The 23,390-nt window shown below is 36.8% G+C and overlaps 2 protein-coding genes across 7 annotated transcripts; one reads left to right on the forward strand and one right to left on the reverse strand.

The window, feature by feature from the left end:
* Positions 1-664: 664 nt before the first annotated feature.
* On the reverse strand, positions 665-10,098 carry LOC135790049 (uncharacterized). 3 transcript variants are annotated; one of them, XM_065300100.1, is made up of 5 exons: positions 9,938-10,098; positions 1,645-1,761; positions 1,405-1,575; positions 1,233-1,353; positions 665-1,178 (listed from the first exon to the last, which is right to left on the reverse strand). In XM_065300100.1, the coding sequence occupies exons 2-5, from the start codon at positions 1,742-1,744 to the stop codon at positions 734-736; spliced, it is 837 nt and encodes a 278-aa protein (XP_065156172.1). In that variant the 5' UTR covers positions 1,745-1,761; positions 9,938-10,098; the 3' UTR covers positions 665-733. The 3 variants fall into 3 exon arrangements, with proteins under 3 accessions (XP_065156172.1, XP_065156182.1, XP_065156171.1); XM_065300110.1 differs by lacking the exon at positions 9,938-10,098 and adding an exon at positions 1,957-2,096 and having other exon boundaries at positions 1,233-1,347; XM_065300099.1 differs by lacking the exon at positions 9,938-10,098 and adding an exon at positions 1,957-2,096.
* Positions 3,352-23,215, forward strand: LOC135790002 (neo-calmodulin-like). 4 transcript variants are annotated; one of them, XM_065300095.1, is made up of 8 exons: positions 6,549-6,867; positions 13,253-13,490; positions 13,734-13,775; positions 18,558-18,815; positions 19,887-20,022; positions 20,417-20,552; positions 20,622-20,770; positions 20,829-23,215. In XM_065300095.1, exons 2-8 carry the CDS (start codon positions 13,404-13,406, stop codon positions 20,858-20,860), a joined length of 840 nt encoding a protein of 279 aa, XP_065156167.1. In that variant the 5' UTR covers positions 6,549-6,867; positions 13,253-13,403; the 3' UTR covers positions 20,861-23,215. The 4 variants fall into 4 exon arrangements, with proteins under 4 accessions (XP_065156169.1, XP_065156167.1, XP_065156168.1 ...); XM_065300097.1 differs by lacking the exons at positions 6,549-6,867; positions 13,253-13,490; positions 13,734-13,775 and adding exons at positions 3,352-3,661; positions 4,061-4,118; XM_065300096.1 differs by lacking the exon at positions 13,734-13,775 and having other exon boundaries at positions 6,550-6,867.
* The last annotated feature ends 175 nt before the right edge of the window (positions 23,216-23,390 follow it).

Here is a 23,390-nt window from a genome sequence, read left to right on the forward strand (position 1 = left end):
ACAATTTTGAAAAATTGAAGAATACGTGCGTTATTATGTCATAAACTTTTGTTTGTTTTCTTTACTATTTTGTTTGATATTTGTTTTTCTCTAAGCACCGCCCTCGATTTCAACGTCATCTGGAATTTAGACTACGCAGCAAACATTTTGTTGTTGGTATGCAATTTACCTTACAAGGTAAAAACAATTAACTGATTTCTTAATATTATTTTTTCAAGCTTCGTTGTTGTCAGTGTAGCCATATTTTGAATATTTTAAATCATTTTATCCCATATAATTTTATATGATTATAGAATATTATAGTACCGAAAATTGCTAAGATATTTACATTTTAGTTAAAAAAATTGCAAGTCAAGTGATTAACACTCATAGTTTTATTAAAATATAGGTTGTATAAATTGCATCAAATGCAATTATATTCTATAACATTTAATTTCTCAACCCTTTAATTTGTTGATCTTACATAATCTTTCATAAATAATTTGTTATAACATATTTATCTTTTCTTGTTTCTTTTATCTTTTATATTTTCTACAGCAGGCAAAAATTGGTTGTGAACATAAAAAGTGAACATTATACCTAAATGCATTTTCGCAAATAAAATAAAAACATATTTAAAAAAATATATATATAAATAAACAAAAATTCTTTTTCTTTTGTACTGCTCATAGTGGCATGGTAATAATAACTAATGTACCTAATTATAACAATAACTAGTACTAACTGCGGTGAGTTAATTTTGTACCGCCCAACCATTTTCATCAGCTTCCTCATATTCGGCACATGGGTCTGGGCCACATGCAATTGATACTGTAGCAGAGTCAATCATCGGCACATTTGAAGCGTCAGAAAGCGGTGCACGCAGTGGCCCAAATGCACCTTCATTTAGATTCAAATTGTCGAAAGGATTGGTCAAAATTTGCTCGCTATTATCAAGTTTGGACGGAGAAGCACTTGAAGCAGTACTAGAAGATGTAGACCAGGTAGGTGACGTTACACTTGGGCTGAGTTTCGACTTTATTGATGGATTTTCTGGTTCAGGTTGTTCTTTATGGTCCACCTTATGGTGGGCCAGTAAAGCACGATATGTTTTATAAGACTTTGGACAATTGTTACATTTAAATGCAAATTCCTTGCTGCTGTATTTAAACGTGTATTCTTTTGGCAGTTTTCCTAGTCTACAACATAAAATCACTATGACTAAAGCAATACATCGCTATGAAAAAACGTACCGTTTACGTGGAATTGGTTTGTGAAGTTCGACACATTCGTTCAATTCTGTAAATAGTGGTGGTATCGGTGACATTGGTGGTGGGGATACCGGTCTGATTGGAGGGCTTGTAAATTCTTTCCCTTAAATACGTTGATTGCTACACTGGCAGATAACATTTATTAGCTACTTACCACCTCCAGCGGCCAACTCCTCACGTTTTGCTCGTTCTGATTTCAAATACTCAGCAATTTCGTCGTCTTCGCTGTATTTCAGAATTGCACTCATCGGGACCATAACACCTAGAGTATCGACGCTGCTGGACTTTAAGTGGTTATCGCTACCGCCATAGGACGTTTTAAAATCTGAATAGAAAAAATATAAATAAATAATTAAATACATTCCTATCAGTAATTTCAATTATCATTTCATACCAATGTGCATAGCCTCAATGTGAATGATTAGATCGTGCAAACTGGTAAATTTCTTTCCACAACTCCGAAAACCACAGGGATGCAATACATATCCATCCATTCTATAGCAAATTTATACTGCAAAAAACATAATTATTGATTAGTTTTACATCAAATAATTTCTGAATATCTGGTAATTTATTGAGTTACTTCATATATTATTTACATTGATAGGTAAGACCTATGTCGCATATGTTGATATGCATACACAAAATGAATATGTCAGCAGAAAAGCAGGATGTTAATTTAAAAATATTTAAAAGTTATTTTTACCAACGATAAATTTATGAAATCAGTGGCTGTTTAGATATTAATGTACGCTTCACCATTTATTGCGCGCTTTTCTGTTGTAAGAGAAATGAAGTATATGAAATTCGATATATGAAATATTTAATCTGACACATAATAAAAATACATAGCGAAAACAATATGTCAAGGTTAAAAATTAACTAATTAAAATTAAATTAATTTTTGCAATGGATCTTTTTGAAATATAATTTCTCATGAAATACTTCAGACCTCACAAATTTACAACTTCATCGGAATTAAGTTCAAATTGCTATTTTGAGTAGGTCATTGTTAATTATTGATAAATTAATAAGAACCTTTGTATCGTATGTGCGTCAAATATACAATAATCTCATCTGCTCCTTTCCACTTCAACCAAAATCAAAGTTGGAAATAACGCCGAACAGTAAATTTAAACTCTAGTAAAAACCAGTTCTAAAACATGAGATACGGGTTTAACCGATCATCCGTCTCGGAAAGCACTTCATTCATCATGAGTGAACATTTAGATAATGCTCTTCAGTATTATTTTTATAAATACTTAAAATTAAGTGGTCGATATGAGTATAGGTACCTACATTAAAATAAGTGGTTCGAGACTTTTGCACGTCCGCACATCAAAATCAACGTGACTTTTATACTTCCAACGCGTTTAAAAATACATAAAGTGTATGTCACTAAAATATTTCATCACGTCCACAACGTATTTTTCCGCCCATGAAACAAATCTAAAATAGAAGCCCAATCATCCATGCATATGCCTTTTCACGCATTCACAGCTCTCGCTTCATCCTTCCTGCCGCCAGATTCATGTACACGCATACATAGGTCGAAAATATGGGAAAGCGTTTCATCCTTCCCTCACCTAAAGTCAGAGTTCGAGGTTGCTCGCTTCCTGTTGCTTAGAGACGCGCCCTTGTGTTGAGGTTGGCAGCATGGAAGGTCCTCTTCTCGGATAATATATTCAAAGGATAAAGCCTGTTCACACCGCCTAGAAGCCAACACTGTGGGTGGTATTAGTAGACTGAGTTTCGATCGTTCACAATACGTTCCCTATTCAATATATTATCAACGCCGCCAAGACAATTATCAAAACTAGATAAAAGAAAAAGAAAGGCACGATTAACTTTCCAACCAGCACACTGCACAATGCATTCAATCGATTGGAAATTTCCGTGGACTTGGCAGATTCTCGTTGTTTTATTTCTTGGCTCTGTCGTTGCCTGACCTAATGTGGTAATGTAATGTCATGATTGCCAATTGCCAATTGAAACAAGTCACGTGCGGAAGCAAGATGAAGTGCAAGAGGAAAAAGCACAGTACAGCTCTAGCACTGGGTGGAGATACGAGGCGTATTCGCACAGCCGCAGCGATTCATGATTCAGTCGATTGCGTAGCACCACGAAGAGAGGAGCGTTGCGATTCCATCTGCTATCAACTCCAGATTCTGGGTGGTTCAACAAGTTGCAATTTAGTATTCACCTGCTCGATTGCCAACGATTTCCTTAGCTTTCAAAGTGAAATCAGCAGTAGTTGTTTTTGGTAGAAGTAGTGATTAGAACTAGACAGAAAAACTAAATAAGTATAGCAATAAAAGTAATTCGTCTATATTCGCATAGACAAACACATTGAATCAGCCGTAGTTTAAATTACACATTTTTATTTCGGAATATTGGGGCGTATTTACAAGGTGAGATCAATGTTTCAATGAAAGTGTAAATGTTGTATCTATGCTTTACTCGTCAGTGCCGAATATACTCGTATATATTATTTCAATGAACAATGTCATTTCACACCTATTCATAAATGTTTTAAATAAAATGCATATAATTGTTGTGTTCTGTGCCGCTTTCATGCAAACAAAAACAAACATAAGTTATATCTATACTTTCATATATTAATCCTTTTAAAATATGTGCCCGGCGCCTCCACCTGTGTTAAATCAACAGTTTTTCTATATCACGGAAATATCAAAGAAAATAATAAAAATATTAAATTTTATATTTGATTTCAATTCTTTTATTGAAACTGGCTTTGCAATGTTGCTTTTTATGTTGTTTGTTACTTTGACACAGTTTGTTTATTTCAGACTTATTCCAGCTACCAAAATGAAGACTTCATCGTTTTCATTGCGTGTTATGAGACGGGTAAGTTATATATAAGTGTAAATGTGTTAGTGTTGGCGGATAGGTACCTAAGTGCTTTTAATGATCGATTTTTAAATGTAGAGGGAGGAAACTAGAGTCCGTTTTCCAAACATTTGAAAAGAAACAACCAGATGTCGTCTAAATCGCTAAAATGGTTAAAGTTGAAGTACTTACGAATATAATCAATTTAAATACATTTAAATATGCAAAATAGAAGTAGTACATATGAAATTCATTAGAATTGAAATTTATAAAAATAAATCATTTAGTCCAGGACCTTTAAGAAAGCGTCGTACACTTTTTGATGTTTGTTTTGCTATATTGAACGAAATAAAATTCTGCGTGAGTGAAAAAGGGATTTCTTGCAAGTATTATATTAAAATCCTGCAGACAGTAACAATCTCAGTCTCAATCTCCGCGATGTTTTTTCTACTTTCGAGCAACATTCAGAACAAAACATGCAAAACCGACAACGATCCAAGCGAGCTTCACCGCCGCCACAGAGGTTGTAAAGTGGGAGACTTCCCATGAATTGGACGCAGGCCAATTTTTATCTGCGTCGAAGCGGACAACGCACATTATCAGCGTTCGTACAAACGGATACATTCATGCATCGAAACTGTACACATATATCAAGAGATAAAGCTGGAGATCCACGTCTCCTAGTGCTTTCCCCGTACTTGTATTTATTTTCAAGGATTTTTGGTTTAAACAACTCAACTCGACTTACAATAATTACAACAGAAAACTTTTCCTCTCGTAGGAAGAAAATGGAAGTAAATTATTCATCAAAATAAAATTCGAGCAATTTATGTAGATACGAAATAACATTTGCAATCAAGTGGATGACAAACGTTTTTATTTGAGCTTGGCTTACATAAACAGACACGCTGAATAAGATCTATTTTATCATCGACTTTTAGTTTATTTAAGGACGCGTGTACATCTCGAGTGTTCGAGGATGAATGGAATAGACAGGGGACGGAGTGCCTTTGAAAGGCATTCTTTAGATATTCCGTTTTTGCCCTCTGTTCTGATTTTAGATGTATTATGCAATGACATGTGATTATAAGACTTCCGTGTTGCTCCTTGGTACTCACATTGCTGTGAATAGTTTAATCTAAAACTGGATGTTTTCGATTTGCCCGATGAATGTTTTATTCCCGGGGTTGAGGTCCGGCACGTGGCGGCACAAAAGTGTTATCTAACATGTTTTCTCTCGCGGGAATATTTTCATTATTCAGTCACTGAAAGCATCAGCATGAGCCTGGACAAACATTGATGCATTTCCAATATTTGTACATTTAAGTGTGCAATAAAACAAGCCGCGCAGAGAAGATAAAAATCATTATTGCAAATTTGCAACACGTTTTCGTAATCTCGTTAATTTGAAAGGATGAAATTCGAAGGCTCACCTGTAACTATCTACTCGTTCTAGGAACCACAGTCAGTGGAATTTGAAGATGGCGAGAAGGTTTCTGGAGTGTCAGTACTTGGGGTGTCGAATGATTAATGTTGTTACTATGAATCGACACGTAATTCGCTGGTGCGTCATGCATTATTCATGTGCGAGAAAGCAATTTCCAATTAGTACGCACATTTCTGAGGACGAAGAGCTTCCGAGAGCGCATTCGGTTATATTTTTAGTTGTGCACACTTGGAAACATATTTGTTATTAAATTTCTTTTCTTATTCTAAAAGTGGACATCAAATATTCAATATGATAAACTGAAACGCTTTGATTCAGTTTTCAAAGAAAACGTGAATGTTCTAAAAGGAGCGCCCAGATGTCGCATGAATCCACACAATAAGGCAACTTTTATAGCTTCGTAGGTAGTACTGAAAGTAAACTGTTCTTTGAGATGAAATATAAAGAAAGTCAGCCAGCCTCTAATATTTGTAGTGTTTCAACCATATAAAAATAGCAATTCATATTACATCAGTTTTGCAACTGTTTACTACATTCGGTGTTATTTTTAAACAACACGTAGCAAACAAAAGCTGTAAATCATTTTCGTTTTGTTTTCATCCAAAAATAAACCTTTATATATGATTTGTACGCTCGATATTAAATTCCCTTTTCAATCAAATGTCAAAAAGACTGGCCAGAAAACATATTCAATATAAAAATCCAAACGGCTTTGATTGAATCGCGTGTGCCCCAAAAATATATAGTTCTCGAAAATATTGATATTGCAAGAGTTGCCCGATCAAGTGCGATATTAAAACTTAAACTGGAAACCAGCACGCGCTGAGTGTAATTTCGGCGGAATTATTCGGGCAGGTCAGTGACAAGCCCCCGCGCTCTACTATTACATAATATCGGCGGTGGGCCGGTGGAGCATTTTGGAGAGTGCGCACCCCGGCTCCGGACGGTGACTGTGCAGATAGCAAACGCCGCGAACGTAACGGAAACATTCGTGCTCCGGCCGCACGATACGCACCGCCGCCGACGCCACCGCCACCACCCAGCCATCGAGCGAAGCCGAGCGCGACAACAATTCCACCCGCCTGAGTCGCCCAGTTACCGCCGGCGCCGTCAGGGCAATTCGTTCGCGGAATCGCGCGTACACCGGTGCCACGTGCCCTTAAACCGGTGCTGCAATCCGACGCTCATTAACACACGGCAACTGAGACGCGGGCAGCGAGGGCGCGGACAAGACGGTCCTAGTCGATCCCAAAAGGTTTAACCCCAACGTGTGCCATTCATTGCGTTACGCCAATGGTTGCTCTGAGGGACGGCGGAAAGGTTTGACTTTGACTTTTGCATTGTTACCGTTGATGATTATTCAAAACAATTTTCAATAAGATACATTTTCATACAAATGACATAATACACGACTAGGAACTCGGCCAGTTTTGTAAGAACACGAATTTGCACTATCGGTATTATTTAATTTGCCTAATAGCCTCGAGCACTCCTGTAGAACTATCATGCATGATGCTCTAATTATGTTGTCTTATCATGCATGCATGCACAAAACAAAGCGGTGAACAATACAAAAGTTTGCGTTCAGTTTGCTTGGTCTGAAAACATAATTGTGTGCTAAATTTATTGATTTTACTTAAGTTGCACTAATCTTGTTCTTAGAATTTTGTATTTTGTACAACGTATAAAAATTATTTCATTGTGTTTTTCTACCGTATAATAACGCCAACAAAACAAAAAGGAAAAAATAGGTGAGTTTTTGAAGCAGTAAATAAAGGCACATGTTGTAGTCATTTAGTCCGGTCCGAGGAAAAAGCTCTTTAACGGCCTGTACCTAGATCGCGAAAACATTACATGCACCCGGAAATATAGCGAATGTGCCGGCTGGACGCACGGACAAAAAATATAAAAACACAACGCGTGATGGAAATGACCGATAACAGAGGCAATCAACTAGACTGGCTGCAATCAGGTGGAAATGTCAGCTGCTTTTATAACACAAAAATCAAAACAAAACATCAAAGCCGAAATTGCAATAAATTAAGAGTAAATAAAATTGTTGCGTCAACATATCTATCATTTTTAATGAACGGTATTGATACAAATGCGATTAATACGACCACTGGATTGACATTTTATTGTTCTTGAGCAGCTAATTAATGTAGACAATAAAAGTAGTGGCAACGGATTTGCGGCGAGGCGCACGCAATCAATAAAAAGTGCTGCGTGGGCGCACTTCAACAACAATGTGACGAAATTGTTGACTGCCTCCACCTTCCTATTGCGCGATAGGAAAATATTGTTTTCCGAGCGGCTTTTTACTCTAATAAAATGCCACCAATGTAAATACAAACAAATGTCATTCGGTCGGATCAGTAGGTGGTTCGTGTAGCTTTAATCATGCTCGCGAGGTTGCTATTGAACGCCGGGAACATTTGGTCACGTAGGTCTCAGACGCGCACTCAAGGATTTTGTTAAGACCTGGCCACCGCCAGCAATTGCCATGTTTTCATTTTCCGCACCAACACATCAATATGCGCACACATGCGTGAACTATGTCGCGATAATAAAAAAACTAGCATAGAAATATGAAATAAAACAAACAACGAGACATTGTCCGGATATACTCACGAATAACAATAATAATAATAATAATGAAAACAATAGAAGGATACAATGCTTGGCTTAGCGCCTTTACGTGGCGGTGAAATTAGTTTCATAGTTACAGTTTTTAATTAATTAATTTAATTAATGCGGGGCTGTTTGTGGGGAAATTTATTTTCCTCAGAAAAGATTTTTCATTAAATTATCAACAATTTAATTTCTATAAACAATTTATAAATATGTTAAAATATTAAACAAAGTGTGTGTGTGTGTATTAATTAGACACAAACGTGGGACCATATTTAGTAACTAATAGGTTCGTGGAAAAAGATTATTTATCAGAAATTGACATTGAGGGCAATTAATAAATCACTTTGAAAATTCGACCATTAAAATTCATTCAAGCGCAATTAACAATTAAATTCGCGAAAAATAATTTCGTCCTCGTAATTTCTGGATAACTGCTATTAGTTAAATTTAGTCTCAAACTACGCAAGATTTCGTTTTGTTATAAATATTTAAATGCTAAATTAATAAAACTGCACAATATGTTGCACATGTTTTTGTTTTTGTGCATGAATCAAATTTTTACATAGTTAAATTCTAATTTTAATTTTTAATAAAGTGCTGTAAAATTATTAAAGTACATTAATTGGATTACGTGTAATTAATGAAATATTACAATAATAATGGAACGACTGTTTTGCGCCCAGCAAGGACGCCAGGACTATAGCAATCTGAAATTACTATGCTATTAAAAAATGGGTTAATGGGTGACAAAACAATTTTTATTAATTTTTAACGGTTTTCAGCGACTAGGCGACGCCCGAAACGGTAAAGTTATTTTTCATTAATGTTGTTTGAAGTAGGAAAACTATTTAAATATGGATGCCAAAGTTTGCATCCGCGTTTAGGCAAATTAATCTGTTACTTCCCCAAGAATAAGATAAAATTTCAAATAATTAACTATTACTTAAAGGATATACTTTGTAAAAAACTGCCCCGCGAGTTTAATTGATAATACTTCTACTTTATTGTCTTCAATGACATCTCAGATTATTATTATTATTTTTATTATTAGTAAATATGAGGTTTTGAAAAAAGTGAACTAGTCTGAGTAGTGGTTATAACATGTTCTACTTGTTTATTAATAATAAATTTAACGAAAATGTCTTCAAAAATATGTTTAATAAAATAAATGAGAATAATTGCAAGTTTTAGTAATCAATCACAATTATTACCACAGTTGTGCATTATTTGACAAATATACCTACACCCTACAAACATAGTGAATCATAAGCAGTTTTACGGAATATTTTGACTGCACAGTTCGGAACTAACGGCAACGCAAACGGTGCGCGGCGAGCTTTTCTCTTGCCCACGCGTCCACTAAACATGCCTACGTGCAACACGGCAATAAAAAATATACATAAAAATATTATCAATAACATCAACCAAAACGCATTTTGATAAATCAGTAACGTGATTGCTTAATTTATTCAGTAATTTCTGCATTTAAGAAAATAGCACCCACAAAGCCTAACAATCGAATAAAAATCCGCGCCACGTTTTCGCGCTAACGATAATGTTTTATTTAATTATTTAATTAATCGTATTTTGCGCGTCTAATCCGTTTGAAAATTGATTATTGATTATGGCTAATAATAAAGCACTTCCATTAGACTATTTTTGCTCGCAAAATGCAAATACCACGATTTTGGTGAAATAATTTTTCATTTTTCTATATTCGTATATAAATTACTAAATGTTATTATAATGTACTTACGGTTAAAATTAAATCTTGCGTTGCTCGTTGCGTTCGCACACTATTAATGAATTAATTAATAAATTTTATGCTTTTTAAAATGGAGCAATGAGGTAATTCACTGAATTTAATGAACTTGCTTTTATAATAACTTTGTGTTAATAAATCTATACCTCGTGGCAAACCACTATAGTGATGAAATGAAGAAAATTTTGCTCTAGCCCGCGTGCTGTCCGAGTCATCCTACTGATCATGCGCAAAACGCCTTTAAATGGAGTAGATCAGACGACTTTGGTGTTTTTAGGTGTTTTTGCGTTTGGTTAGCTACAACCCTCTCATTCTCATTCGACGTTTAAATTTTCGTTGCCTTATAAGGTAGTAACGCTCAAGCTAACCGTCAACGATTGAATCATCAAAATGCGCAAAAAGAGAACGTGTCACGATGTATTGTATTTAAGAATATTTGAAATCTAGATCAACAATAATTTCTTCAACAAACTCACGAATCTAACGCTAGTCTAATTGACACGTATATAAAAAATATTCTACACTGATTTCAAGACATTACCTACTGCCAGTCGCCTCATTTCGAGTCATTTTACTAAATGAATGTATTACTAAATGAAAATAATTCTTATATATATATTATTATTATTACAGTTTTATGCGAATTATTTTCAGTTAAATGTTTGTAAGCTTGTAGTTTGAAGCTTTCTGCTGTAGACCGGTGCAGTCACTCAGTTGCACAGTAAAAAAGTCGCCTTGAGGAGCCCCTTGCCAATACTGACCTATACGTGAACGTATTTTACATATATTTGCGTGTTTTTAATAATAAGAAGATTATGTTGTGTATTACTATTGTAGTCCATGCAGACACCGACAATAAATACTTATTATTAGGGAATAAAATTTTAATTAATACCTATCATCAATACGAAGATGAATTTGTTTATTTGTTACGATTTCACGTTAAAATCATTTAACCAATTATGATACACTTTTGTAAAGAGATATTTTCTACAAAAAATCTAGTAGGGTACTTTTATTGCAAAAATGTATTTTGAGAAGTTGTAAGTTGAGAATTCAAATTGAGATACTGCTAAAGTACATTATTGGTATTTCTTATTTATTTAAATTCAAATTGAGAATTTTATTGTGCTTTGTTTAAAGAATGATTATAATTGCAACGAAGTGAAAATATATTCGGGATTTACAATCATTTTTATTTAATAATAGGTCAAAAACAAGAGAGTAACTAATTAATCCAGTTTTTATTAAAACCCACGTGAACTGAGCCGCGGGTAAAAGTAAAACCCAGTAATAACATAAACTATCAATAAGATCATTTTATTTTGCATGTGTTGGCAAAATTGGTCATATAATCGCATTAAGCGATTTGGGAATAAACAGAATTGATATTGCATTGGCAGCGTAATGATCATTATGATGTCTGAGTGATAATTGCATAGAGATGCGAAATTCCATGCGAAGTGTATCTAGCAACTATACGCGTCAAATTCTATCGCTGTAATCACCAGCTTGAAAATAAAAACAGCAACGTATTAATCATTCAATGCAATTGTATGTCTTATTCATATGCAATACAATTTTTGCATTCAATTTCTTGCCGGTATGTTCTGTTTCTTTTAAATTTAATTTTAATTCGTTAATGACTGACACATGTGCGTAAATATTTATATGTTTACCCGTTCTTTTCGCGGTGTTTATTAATCAATTAATGAAATAAAGCGACGATTATATTTAGCATTACAAAACAAAAAGCTAAATTTGCGCACTCGTTTGCATCTGCCGACAAAATAACAAGCAACGCTGTTTTCACAACAACACAATAAAAACATAATACGATAATCAGAAATAAAATATTCGTGTGGGCTTGACGTTCAGGGCACCAACACGAGTTTGAAATGCTTGAACAACATTCAAATGCATTTTTCCCTGCTTTCGTCCCTTTATCTAACTATAAAACCTTGTTTGCCTACACTTTATCGCATTCCGTGTCGGATAATATTGATTTTAAAATGTTACAAATACATTAGATATTTTTCGGCGAATGAGACCAATAATATTTTGGATTGTCGCATTCCAAATGAACGCGTTCCACGTTCCAAAATAAAAATATTAATTTTATTACTTCATCATAATGATAAAAGAAACACACGCAAATTAGAGCTTTTTTAAATATTTTGTTTGATACGAAAGAGAACACGTAATTAGTATTTTCAAATTAGAGCACACTGTGAGCGCATAGGTTGAATTCTCACTTGACCAATTTTTACAAGCTGGGGTTGCTAGTAGTAAACTCCTTTAGATAATGATAGTCAAGTAGAGGCTGCTCCTTGAAACCTGAAAATTAAGATTTTAGGATGTCAAGGTTAAGTATGAACACGAGTTTCAGATAAAAATAAGCGACATTATTTTAATCGTGCGATTCACAAACATTTATTGTTTATATGAATGTTTTCAAGTGTTATTAATTAGAATATGATAAAACTGTAATTTTGGGTTGATGGCGCTTATTAATCCCCTACTTATGCGTTGTGGAGCCTACAATAATAACTTCGTCCACCTACGAGTATGAATTTAAGTTAATTGGATGAGTTTCCAGTCTGATACAAGATTCAAACGACTCGTGTTGCACAATATTATATCACCTGAAGAATTCGCTTAATACTCAATAAGATGTAAAGAATATGCGTGCCCTCGCTCACTCGAGGCAGTCCATCGCGGGCGGTAGGGAAATGAGAAACGTCGCTTATTTTATCTCCGTCACTCGATAGCCGGCTGCAAGAAGCGAAGCGCGGCGACGGCGGTTATCAGAGAGAATCGCTGGAAAGCGTTTCGGAGTTTCAGGAAGACCGCGCGCGCGTTGCGCTCGTTACTCTCGCGTTGCCCGCCCGATAGACGAGACGAGACGAGATATTCCGCTTTTGCCGCGCTACAGTATTAGCCTGCAGATTCAGCTGGCGTTCTGCCGCTGCCGAATAATATCGCGCGGCAATGTGCCCCCGGATCGATATCACTAGTTTCAAGAAACCCACGAATAGGCGAATCAGACTGTCCCCACTAAATTGAAACACCTTACGAACTTGTGGGACACACGTTTATACCTTTTAAACCCACGAAAAACACACACACACTCACACCATCCAGACCTAGTCATGTGTCCATAAAACATTTCAATCGATTAACACTGAATCGACATCTAATGACATATTTTTTGAATAATCATCAATATTGGTATTTGTATCGGACTTCAGTTCGAGCAAGTTACACGATGTGTTTTCTTTTCTCTTCCATCCTCGCCGTTTTATTTAGATGATATGGCATTTGGCAATTTGCTCTGTAATTCCATAACGTAAATCACCGCGCAATTTCGTGTACCTACTACGCAAGCAGTTCATAAACCAAACGTGCGAAGAGCTTCGTCAGGAAACAGCCACAACAGCAGAACGTGAAGTGAAGAAAAATGGCATTCGCTGCTGCGCGTATGATCCTGAAGGATAAGCGGAGGAAGCCGTCCAAGGAAGAGTACACGCCAAGGAACCGGAGTAAGGTAAATACATCACAATCAAATTATTTACTCCAAAGAGAGCAGAATTGAACGGGAGTAGACAATAAGCGTGTGTAACAAACTACACATTCAATCTACAGCCACAAACAACAACGGATGAAATAATCATTTAATCAATGTTAGATTCTTGTGCTTTGACTATGCTCTATACTGCAATTACTTCTTTCTGCTTTGTTTAGTTGTCTTGTCTCTTCAATGAGCGTGAATTGTGGATTTGTTTTGCAGGCGCGCAGTGGGAGCGCCAGTAGCTATCGAAGTCTCAGTCAGGTAACCGAGAGTTCTCTCTAGGCTACTGTTTTCTATAGTCAAGGCATCCAAATCAAAAACACATTTTGTATACTTGTATCACACGTTGGATGACTTTACATTTAAACTAGTACTTTTCGAAATTCTAGATTTAGACTTCTTGTTTTATTCTGATTAATTCACAGAATTTGTAGTATTATTTCTGTCTCCAAAAATAACTTAGTAGGTGCATGTTATAGACCGAGTCTTTCTGCACGTATTTCAATTGCTTGTGTCGCATATACCTACTTATAAGGTGAAGTATGGCAAATGTGCATTCAATTGAACGAACACATGATATTCGAATAAGTTGATACGTGTTTGTCTAAAAAAAAAACTCGAAAATAGCTGGGCCGATTTGGCAAAATTTGGGTTAGAAGTAGAAGTAGAAATCCAAGGTAAGTTTGAATGGTGAGAAAATTTGAAGAAATGGCAACGAAAAATTTTCCGATACAAATTGTTCGAACTTGTCAAACAGGTTGCGTTTCAAAATTTATATTTGCTAAAATATAACTTAAAGGGTCTAAAATAAAGCATGAAAGATGAAATAGAGATTTAATGAAACAAGAAAGTAATAAGTTACGCTACGTTTTATTAAAGTCTACCTCACAGACAAAAGCTAGTCACAAATAAATTTACTTGAAATATAATTGTATCATCAATTTAATTACGTAGCGAGTACTACTTCACGACGGACGCCAATTGTTTATTTGCTTGGTATTGTTAGTTACCAACAGCACTATTATAATTGAGGAAATTGAAAAGTTGTACACGTGACAATACCACGTGAACAGTGGAAAATTTTAGAATTGCTGTAGACATCCTTAACTACACTTCTCTAATTACGTAACACTAAATTTGTTTATGACAATGATTCTATATCCAGAAAATGTGTTATTATTCATGTTTGCCAAAACTATTCGCATAAAACTTCTTAGTCTTTGATACTCGGAATAACTATGCAATTTCAAACGAGCGAAAATCTCTCCAGCTTGGTGCATAAAACAGACATGAAGTTCCAAGTTGTTCTGAATTACATGGTGCTTTGTATTAAAATAAACAACAACCATGTGCGCACTTGCCCCACTTCACCTTACTATTAAACTTGCTTAATCTTCTACCGCAACATTGTATGTATCAACAATATGTGAAGACGAAAATCGACTGTGTACTCGGAACAATACGAACACTATGCGGGTGAATATTTGCCCGCGTTAAACAATTGTGTGGCGCAATAATGCCATAACGCTGCGTGCTGCTCAATGCACCTGAAATTGCCTCGTTGGTTCCACACCAGTGGATGGATGTTTACGGAGATTATCTTCGTCGTGTCGCTTGTCACACGGTATGAACGCATCGTGTCTGCTGGGTACACTGCGCTTAGTCTCTTTATAATTGTGCACGAGCAGTTGGATGCTGCCTGCCGCCTTCAGGAGCGATAGAATGGGACGCAGTCGCTAGGGACTGCTCAATAAGTTATGTACAATCATCGTGTCCTCGTTCAGGCTAAATTGAAGCACTTACACCAAGCAATTGATAATGATGTCAATTATTTTCACGAGCGAAAACTACGCTTGAACAAATCACAATTACTCATCATCCAGTCAGCTCCTTAAATTACTGGAAAATTGTCTATGACAAAAAAATCTATTCTATTTTTAAACAATAAGTGCTCTTCGAATGCCGAGTACAAACTACTCAATTGCAAACAAGTGGAATTTTATTCGCAAATTACAATGAAAGCTCATTACAGCTCTTTAATTTTCCTGGAGTTGAAAATAACAAAAAGACTTAAACGAAATTTTGTCAGATTTTTACTATTAAAACAATTACTCATCATCAAATGAGTTTCTTAAAGGAGCGAAAAGTTTTAAATGATAAAATATGTTTGCAGCTAAACTATTTTAAGAACTCGTACAAGTTGAATTTTTGCAATACTGACATTTTTCTTGCGGAAAATTTGTGAAGATGTTTGGAGAAAAATAAAATAGTATTTTGGCATCGTCCCGAAGATACCACACTTAATATATTCAAAGCAAAAGCGCTGGCCATCACAGCCGCCGAGGCCGGAAGAGTTCGAATCTACCCCAGCATCAGCTATCATTTGGATGTTCGGAGGCGGCGCGCGGCGTCAGTTGGTCTAATGCAGCGCGCATTCCGCGTGAGGTCGGCCGTCAGTTTGCAACCGTTGGCCTCTTTATCGTACGACCGGAATGTCGGCACTCTTTTGCTCCTCTTGCCGCTTGCTCTGTGGAATGCTTCGCAGCGGGCCAAAACGATGCGCCCGTCCAAATAACCGAACCCGAACTCAAGGCGCCCGGGCTCCGGAGCCTACTGGGAAAACGTCCACCAAACGCTCGAAACTTTTATACACGCGCTGCTTGTGCGCTCCAAACGAGTGCGCCATGCATTCAACCATAAATCTTCCATATTATTCATTGAAATATACATTGAAAAATATTTGTTTCACTCCGGAATTTTAGTGCCCCTGTGCAGCAAGAACATCTAGGTCGGTGCAAACGTGAAATATGTTGACTTCCGGTTCCCAGCAGGCCTGCGTGTGACACACGTCCTGGCGCGTTACGTCAGAAATGTTAAGAAGTTACGGGACAAACAAGGAATGACTCTGCATATGATATTAACGTTTTTATTCCTAGAAGGTTGTTACACGAGCTGACTCGAGACTATTAACTTTTTATAGTCGTGCCCATTAAATTTGCAAGCCGTTATCACTGGACACGATTCCGGGATGACAGGCACATAACGATTGGCGATTCTGTTGTTGTTCTAGTTTTCACGCAAAACTAACTTTTTAAGCGTTCGTTCGTCGTTTCGTTAGCGCTACGAGCCCACGCCTGTATGTGGAGCGCACTTCTTTTATTTCATTTATATCAAAGCTCATAATAAAGTTGGAACCGTTCCCATTTAATCAACAAAATTCGTTCTAGTTTCGTCGATTTTTATTCGATTTCATTCATTTCGGTTTCCAGGGGAGGTCTTCTCCCGCTGCAATTCAACTTAAAGTGTGTACGGCTATATGCGATTTGCAGTGCAAGCAGTTATTACTTCTTTGTCGTTTTTCCACTTATATTTGCAAATTAATAACCAACGACCACAGTGAGGACGTTGAAAAACGTTAGCTACTTCATAAATTCATGCGCTAGTAACATCCAGTCAGAGTACGTGTAATATGTGGCATGTAGAAGGCGCTCGTTATTTATTGCTTTCGTATTTCACATGTCGTGGGAATATTTATCGATCCCTCTCTTGGGAGTTGAAAAATGCACATTCTTAGCGGTTTCAGTGGTAAAGAAGTTGTCCAAATAATATACAGATGGGAACGCTTGGAAATGCTGGCGACACGCGAAACTCTCAAAATGGGAAAGTAAGTGTAAATTTGAACGCAATTTCATGTGCCAATGACTACCGGCTACTTTACAATTGAGTTTTTGTGCTTTGTTCTCGGTGACCTTTTGGTATCGCGGCGAACCCTAAACCCCACAAGCTCGAACTCGCAACTCCGAACTCCCAGCTGGCTGGAAAATCGCGCGCGTTAAGAGAAAACCGAGGCGGAGCGCAGTTCATTTTGTGACTTTTCTTTAATGAAATGTGCAAAATGGTGTAGACTCGATATCGACCAGTGAAGAAACAAATGTAACGCTGGAATTAAATGCTGCCGAAACACGCAAGCGTGACGAGGCGCCGCGGAGCATTCATATATGCACACAAACAAATTCAAGGATAACTAACCACCACTCGCACCACATCCACACGTTAATTCAGTTAATGCATGCCCAATGTAAGAAATTGTTGCTAAACGCGAAGCGCGCGGATAAATTATTCACTGCTATAAGCGTCATGTGATGTGTCCACGCTTCCTATAATGATGATGAATCAACATTTCCAGGGTAATATTCGTGGCAAGGTCTGAGTCAAGGTCTGTGTCAAAGCGCAAGATTTGTTGATTAATCAAATATTTAGTGGCGTAAAAAGCTACCTCTAGTACTATTCTCCGGGGTTCGAGTGGATATATTATTGAGGCGATGGCTTCGTACTGTCCTCTTGTCCACATGCTTCTTCTATTGCATATTTAGATGCGTAAATATGAGAATGACATGAATTAAAGAAAACAGTCCGGGACGGTACTTTTAAGCTGAATATATGTACTGAATATTTACCATGTAGTTGGTCTAACTGCTGGTTAAATAATAATTATATCGACGTGTATGCATGCTTAAACATTTAACCATAATTAATATTTAATTGTCTAAGGTTTATAGATTGTTGAAAGTGTATGTACATGTTTATTCCCAAAATGCCACGAAGGTCTTAGGTAATGAATAGCTTTTCTCCTGATTTAGTTTGACTGGAAGTGGCAGCCACATAATTTCCAATCAATTCAGTTTCCAAATTAACTCAACAGTTTAAACGCGTTTTCAGTTTACGAATTGAATGAGCCTTTCAAAAATATTTTTGACTTATTATTATGAATTATGACAAACATCAACCTGAAAAACGCGTTAAAAATAATTGATCAGTGTTGTCTCGAACTTATTTTTGTAGTTTGCGAGATGTTGAAAATGCTCCCTAAGCTGCAAACATAACTTCGCAAAAGGTCAGTAGACTTTACCAAAAGCTGACAAAACGAATATTTGTTCCGTGCTAATTCCCCATTCTCGAACTAATTAATAACGCTGGCTACTAATGACTGGCCGCCTGCTAGCATGCGACGGGGTGTTAATAGATTGTTTTGTGTAATTATAGGCACGCAACAAGCCCGCTGATGGCAGCGCGCCCGGTAAGCAGGGCCAGTGCCCGCGCACACCAACGAAGAACGCCGGCGGCAAGGGCCAGAAGCCCGGTCAGAAGAATGGCGGCTCGCAGCAGAAGGGCCAGCCGAAGCAAGCGTCCGCAAAGGCGGCTGCCACTGCCGTCGTCGCCACCACCGCCAACGCCAAGAACTCGAAGAATAAGAAGAAGGGCAAGCATCACCAGCACGACCTCATCGTCACCATCAACTTGGTAGGCGTGCGAAAACAATGCACGCGATTCTCCTATTAACCGCCCCGCCGGTCGCCGTCTATGATATTTACGCTTTCACGTAGATGCATACATAGATGTAAACCGGGCAGTCGCTAATAGATTGCAAAATGAGTGAGTGCGGTGCGCCGACGGTGGCAGTGCGACCGCGACCGAAATGCTGCTGTTCTACTCGCGTTATTCTTGGCGGCGGCGACTCGCGTGCACGAAATTCGCGTCACAAGCCGAGCCCCGATGCGATTTGAAAATTGTACTCACGTGCGCGCACCTCTCGCTCGCGCGCGCGCGCTAACCAGAAACTTATTTTAAGCCATTAGCGACAGTTTCGTTTCGACCGACATCGAGATCTATATAAGAATGCATGAAATAACAGAAAGTACGTGAAAACGGGTGTGAGTGAATCAGGTTGGCTGTTTACGCGAATCGCATATCGCGCGGGAGACATGCGATGCTGGTGCAAACGCAGTGAATTCCCAATCAATTATCGGACTTATCGCTAGTCATGGGCAGTTACAATGAGGAGTACAGTCGGCTAAAACGGCTCACGAGCAACACCGATGTCATTACTGTCTCCGTACGTTGGAACCATTTATTTCCCGCTTGGTTCGTGCTTGCTTTCGTTCTAATTAACAAGTTTATAAGTTAAACTTCACGGAAAATTTTCAAATGTGCTGCGAAACTCGCCTTCCGCTCGCTTTTTAAGGGCGTGTTTTCCAGGCGCAAACTTCTGCCGCGTGCGGAGTTTGCTAACGAACGACATTAATGCGTTCTAGTAATTTCATAAAGCGCTATAAACATAAAACGAACGCGCGTCCATTATACGGCCAGTCGTTGTTGTCTAGTATTTCTCTCTACTCTGCAGCACAATAAAATATCGAGTTATTTGGATTGATTCCAAGAGCTTTAAGAAAACACTGCGGCCGCTCGCGAACAACAAACAAATAAACGACGAAGGCAACGCGATTAAACGAAGATGGCGTATATCTTTGCGTTGCACCGCCCATCGGTTAGATTTTCGACTTTTCACAGCACTATTTTTGTTTGTATTTGAAGAATGAATACGGGCTGTCCGAGGATCAGGTCGCCGAATTCAAGGAAGCCTTCATGCTGTTCGACAAGGACGAGGACGGCACCATAACAATGGCCGAATTAGGCGTTGTCATGCGATCATTAGGACAACGTCCGACCGGTAAGTACAAGAAATTTTCCGCCCAGACGAGCACTTTTATTCCACCCAGCTTCCCATTGATTCGTTCGATTACTTCGGATTTACGAAAATCCCGCCGAAAAAGCCCCGATCGAAAAAAGACTATGCCTTCATTTTTTACCGGAAAGCATTCTATTTTTGTTCCGAACTGTATTGAAAAGAAAAACTTGGAGAATGTTAGATAAAAGCAACGAAACTTTTATCTCACGAAGCGCAGCGCGGATGAGTTGAACGAACCTCCGTGGAGGAAAGAATGGAAAGAAGATACGCGACGACAAGCAAAAATGTCCTTTCAGCGCAAATAATTTCGCTAATGCACTGATCAAGAAGTTATTACAGTCGCCGACGTCACGCTTAACGCAAAATTGTTTTCTAGAAACCGAGTTGCGTGATATGGTCAACGAAGTAGATCAGGATGGTAACGGCACTATCGAATTCAACGAGTTTCTGCAGATGATGTCGAAGAAGATGAAGGATTCCGATGGCGAGGATGAATTACGAGAGGCGTTCAGGTAAATCAACCAGTAATTGATAGTAATAATAGTCATAATTTTGGGATTGAAATTTATTTTCGGCTCCAGAGTTTTTGACAAGAACAATGACGGATTAATCTCGTCCAATGAGTTACGCCACGTGATGACTAGCTTGGGCGAGCGCTTATCGGAAGAGGAAGTCGACGACATGATCAAGGAGGCTGATCTGGATGGCGATGGACAAGTCAACTATGACGGTGGGTAGCCTCGGTGGATTCATCAATTTTCATTTAGAGCACAATTTTTCTCTTGCAGAATTCGTATCCATCTTGACTTCGAAAAATTAAGTCCTCTCCACAGACTTTCTAATTCAAGGTCCAAAGAAAACAACTCACAACAATGAATAACGATAACTCTTACTTATTAACTACTATTCCACATTCAAAGGCAAAAACAAAAATAAAAAGCTTCATAGAGAATCAAACGTATAGGATTCAAGAAATCGTTATCTTTAATGACAAGTGCTGCATTTGTTTCCAAACTTTACAGTTACGTTCACAATGTATTGAATTAGGAAGTACATATATTAAATCTTATTAATGAATACTTACACCTCTCATAAAATATTGGAGTCTTAAAACTATTAAGCAAATTAAAACTTTACGAATATATGTAATACAAAGACGCAACTTTAGGCTGAAATTGAGTTTTCGATTAAAATGAACAATGTTAAAATTGAGCACTCGCTAATAGATTTGTAAACTTTATGGGTTTTAGGTCGCATTCAAACGTGATTGAGACTACGTTGAGTACCAATCGTAAGTCTCCTTCCCGTTTGACTGGCTGCCCAAGGAATATCCACTTAAAACGATGTAATTGAATCGATGCAATGTGAATCTCAAAGAAATCAAAAATCAAAATCAAAGCGTCCACTAAATAGCCGAAAACCAATGTAAAACTTCTAGTCAACAGGGTTTTTATAAAATATGGAAAGAATCTATTAAGCGTTTATCATCGCAAACACCATTTGTTCCAAATGCTGAGTTCTAACTAATGAAATACACTATTACAAATAAAATAATCAAAAACACGTTGGGAATTATCCACATTATATTCTATTATACAGTGTTACCAGTTTATGGTGTGTGTGGTCAAACTATTTCTAAACACTAATTTAAAAGATATTTAACAATGTTAAGCAAATATATTGTTTATAATCTATTCTAGTGATAATTGTATATTTACTATAACTGTTAACTTTTTGGATAATGCTGGTCGTTATCTTCGAATGTAATTTATTTTACTACTAAACTTTTACGTTTGTTTACATTTATGTTAAAGGAGAACGATTGAAATTGAAAACATCACATCATTATCTAGTCACTCTGTATAATCGTTAAAATAGTTAAATTTTTCAAATTTGGAATATAAATATTCACCTATGATAACTATTACAAGTAACATTTACAGAAGTCGAACTAAATTCATTTAGAGCTTTATTTTATGCAATTATTTGCGTATCTATAGACAAGCGACATGAACAAGTAACGAAAGTAAGCAGCTTACTCTATATCGAAGCTATTAAGAAATTAATTAGTCTTCTATGTGAATACAAGAGCTAATTTTGTATGCGAATAGATTCGATTTATTCTAATCGTAGCTGTTTTGATTGACGTACATAGAACTTGACTGATGTTAAATGTTAAATGAATACCTACAATAGATGTGTTCTCGTTCGCCCTCTTTACTTACAATTGCAAGGTATATTTAGTATAATTTTGTATCAGGTGTTAAATGCAGGCAAGGCAACAACAAGAAGAACAAGTAGATCATGGTGAATTTGACTCGCACAACAAAAGGACCAAGAATGCTATCCGGATTGTACTATACACGATGAATAACTTTAACTTGTCACGGGAAAATGGACGATTAACGCTGTTTCCACAGAATTATCCGCTGAAAATTAATCTTTCTCAATTCCTGCCGAAAAATATATGTACTCTACAATTTAGCAGGATGTACATTATCACTAACTATGAATTAAAACACAATGGTTTTGAATTAAAGTTCAAGAGCGCATTAAATATCACAGAAAAACTATCACATCAAGTCCTAGATGTTTGAGAATCAAGTTAAATAATTCACCTTGTATAGAATTAATAATGCATTGCGCCTAAACGGGTTGACTTGGTTTCATTTTCTTGATGCAATATTCTGAAATATTTATACTTAAATCGGTTGAATTAATTTTTGACGTGTGACTTGGTAGTGTATTTATATATTCTTCGAAATTGTTTAGTGCGATATCTTTGCCATTATATTACATTATGAACACGACAATAAAACATTTCAAATTGAACGATTAGAAATTCCCGGTTAACAAAGCGTTGAGCATACATGCATTCAAAAGGCAAACAGAACTTCGTCTTCCTAAGTTTATTTTAGTTTGATTCGGCCCCCAATCTAAATTCGAATGCTATTTATTTTGTTTTATTCTTCCAATTAGTGAGCTTAGTTAGTTATGTATTGTCACGCGAGTAGGGCAAGCAATTAAGTTAAACAAATTGTTATTTATTTATATGTTAAGTACGTAAATATAAGTTTTATTATTACATATTTGAATTGTTTGAATTAACGTGAGTTGATTAGCTGACAAATTATACTGAAAATTGAAAATAAATTATAACAATATACGAATCACATACATAGTATTATATTTGAATATATGTCCTGATGGTACGAAATGTACCAAATTATCATTCTTAATACTAATTATTAACTCGAGTTGTTTATTCAACGAACAGAATAAGTTAGTTCGGTATTACATCCGCTCAATTTCTGCGGTATTCTGCTTATGCGTCTATTCACTGTGGTGGA

This window comes from Atheta coriaria, unplaced genomic scaffold, assembly GCF_025399875.1.
Source record: "Atheta coriaria isolate IRGN ID8LTWV9N9 unplaced genomic scaffold, Caltech_Dcor_3.1 hic_scaffold_1_pilon, whole genome shotgun sequence".
Lineage (NCBI taxonomy): Eukaryota > Metazoa > Arthropoda > Insecta > Coleoptera > Staphylinidae > Dalotia > Dalotia coriaria.

What these genes read in the sequence shown, in the direction of transcription:
- LOC135790049 (XM_065300100.1), bottom strand. Translation starts at nt 1,744, where the DNA reads ATGGATGGATATGTATTGCATCCCTGTGGTTTTCGGAGTTGTGGAAAG. An exon ending in GGAGTTGGCCGCTGGAGGTG is followed by an intron (nt 1,354 to 1,404) that starts GTAAGTAGCTAA and finishes AACGTATTTAAG; the next exon opens with GGAAAGAATTTACAAGCCCT. An exon ending in AAACCAATTCCACGTAAACG is followed by an intron (nt 1,179 to 1,232) that starts GTACGTTTTTTC and finishes TTTATGTTGTAG; the next exon opens with ACTAGGAAAACTGCCAAAAG.
- LOC135790002 (XM_065300095.1), top strand. Translation starts at nt 13,404, where the DNA reads ATGGCATTCGCTGCTGCGCGTATGATCCTGAAGGATAAGCGGAGGAAG. An exon ending in GCTATCGAAGTCTCAGTCAG is followed by an intron (nt 13,776 to 18,557) that starts GTAACCGAGAGT and finishes GTGTAATTATAG; the next exon opens with GCACGCAACAAGCCCGCTGA. An exon ending in TCATCGTCACCATCAACTTG is followed by an intron (nt 18,816 to 19,886) that starts GTAGGCGTGCGA and finishes TTGTATTTGAAG; the next exon opens with AATGAATACGGGCTGTCCGA.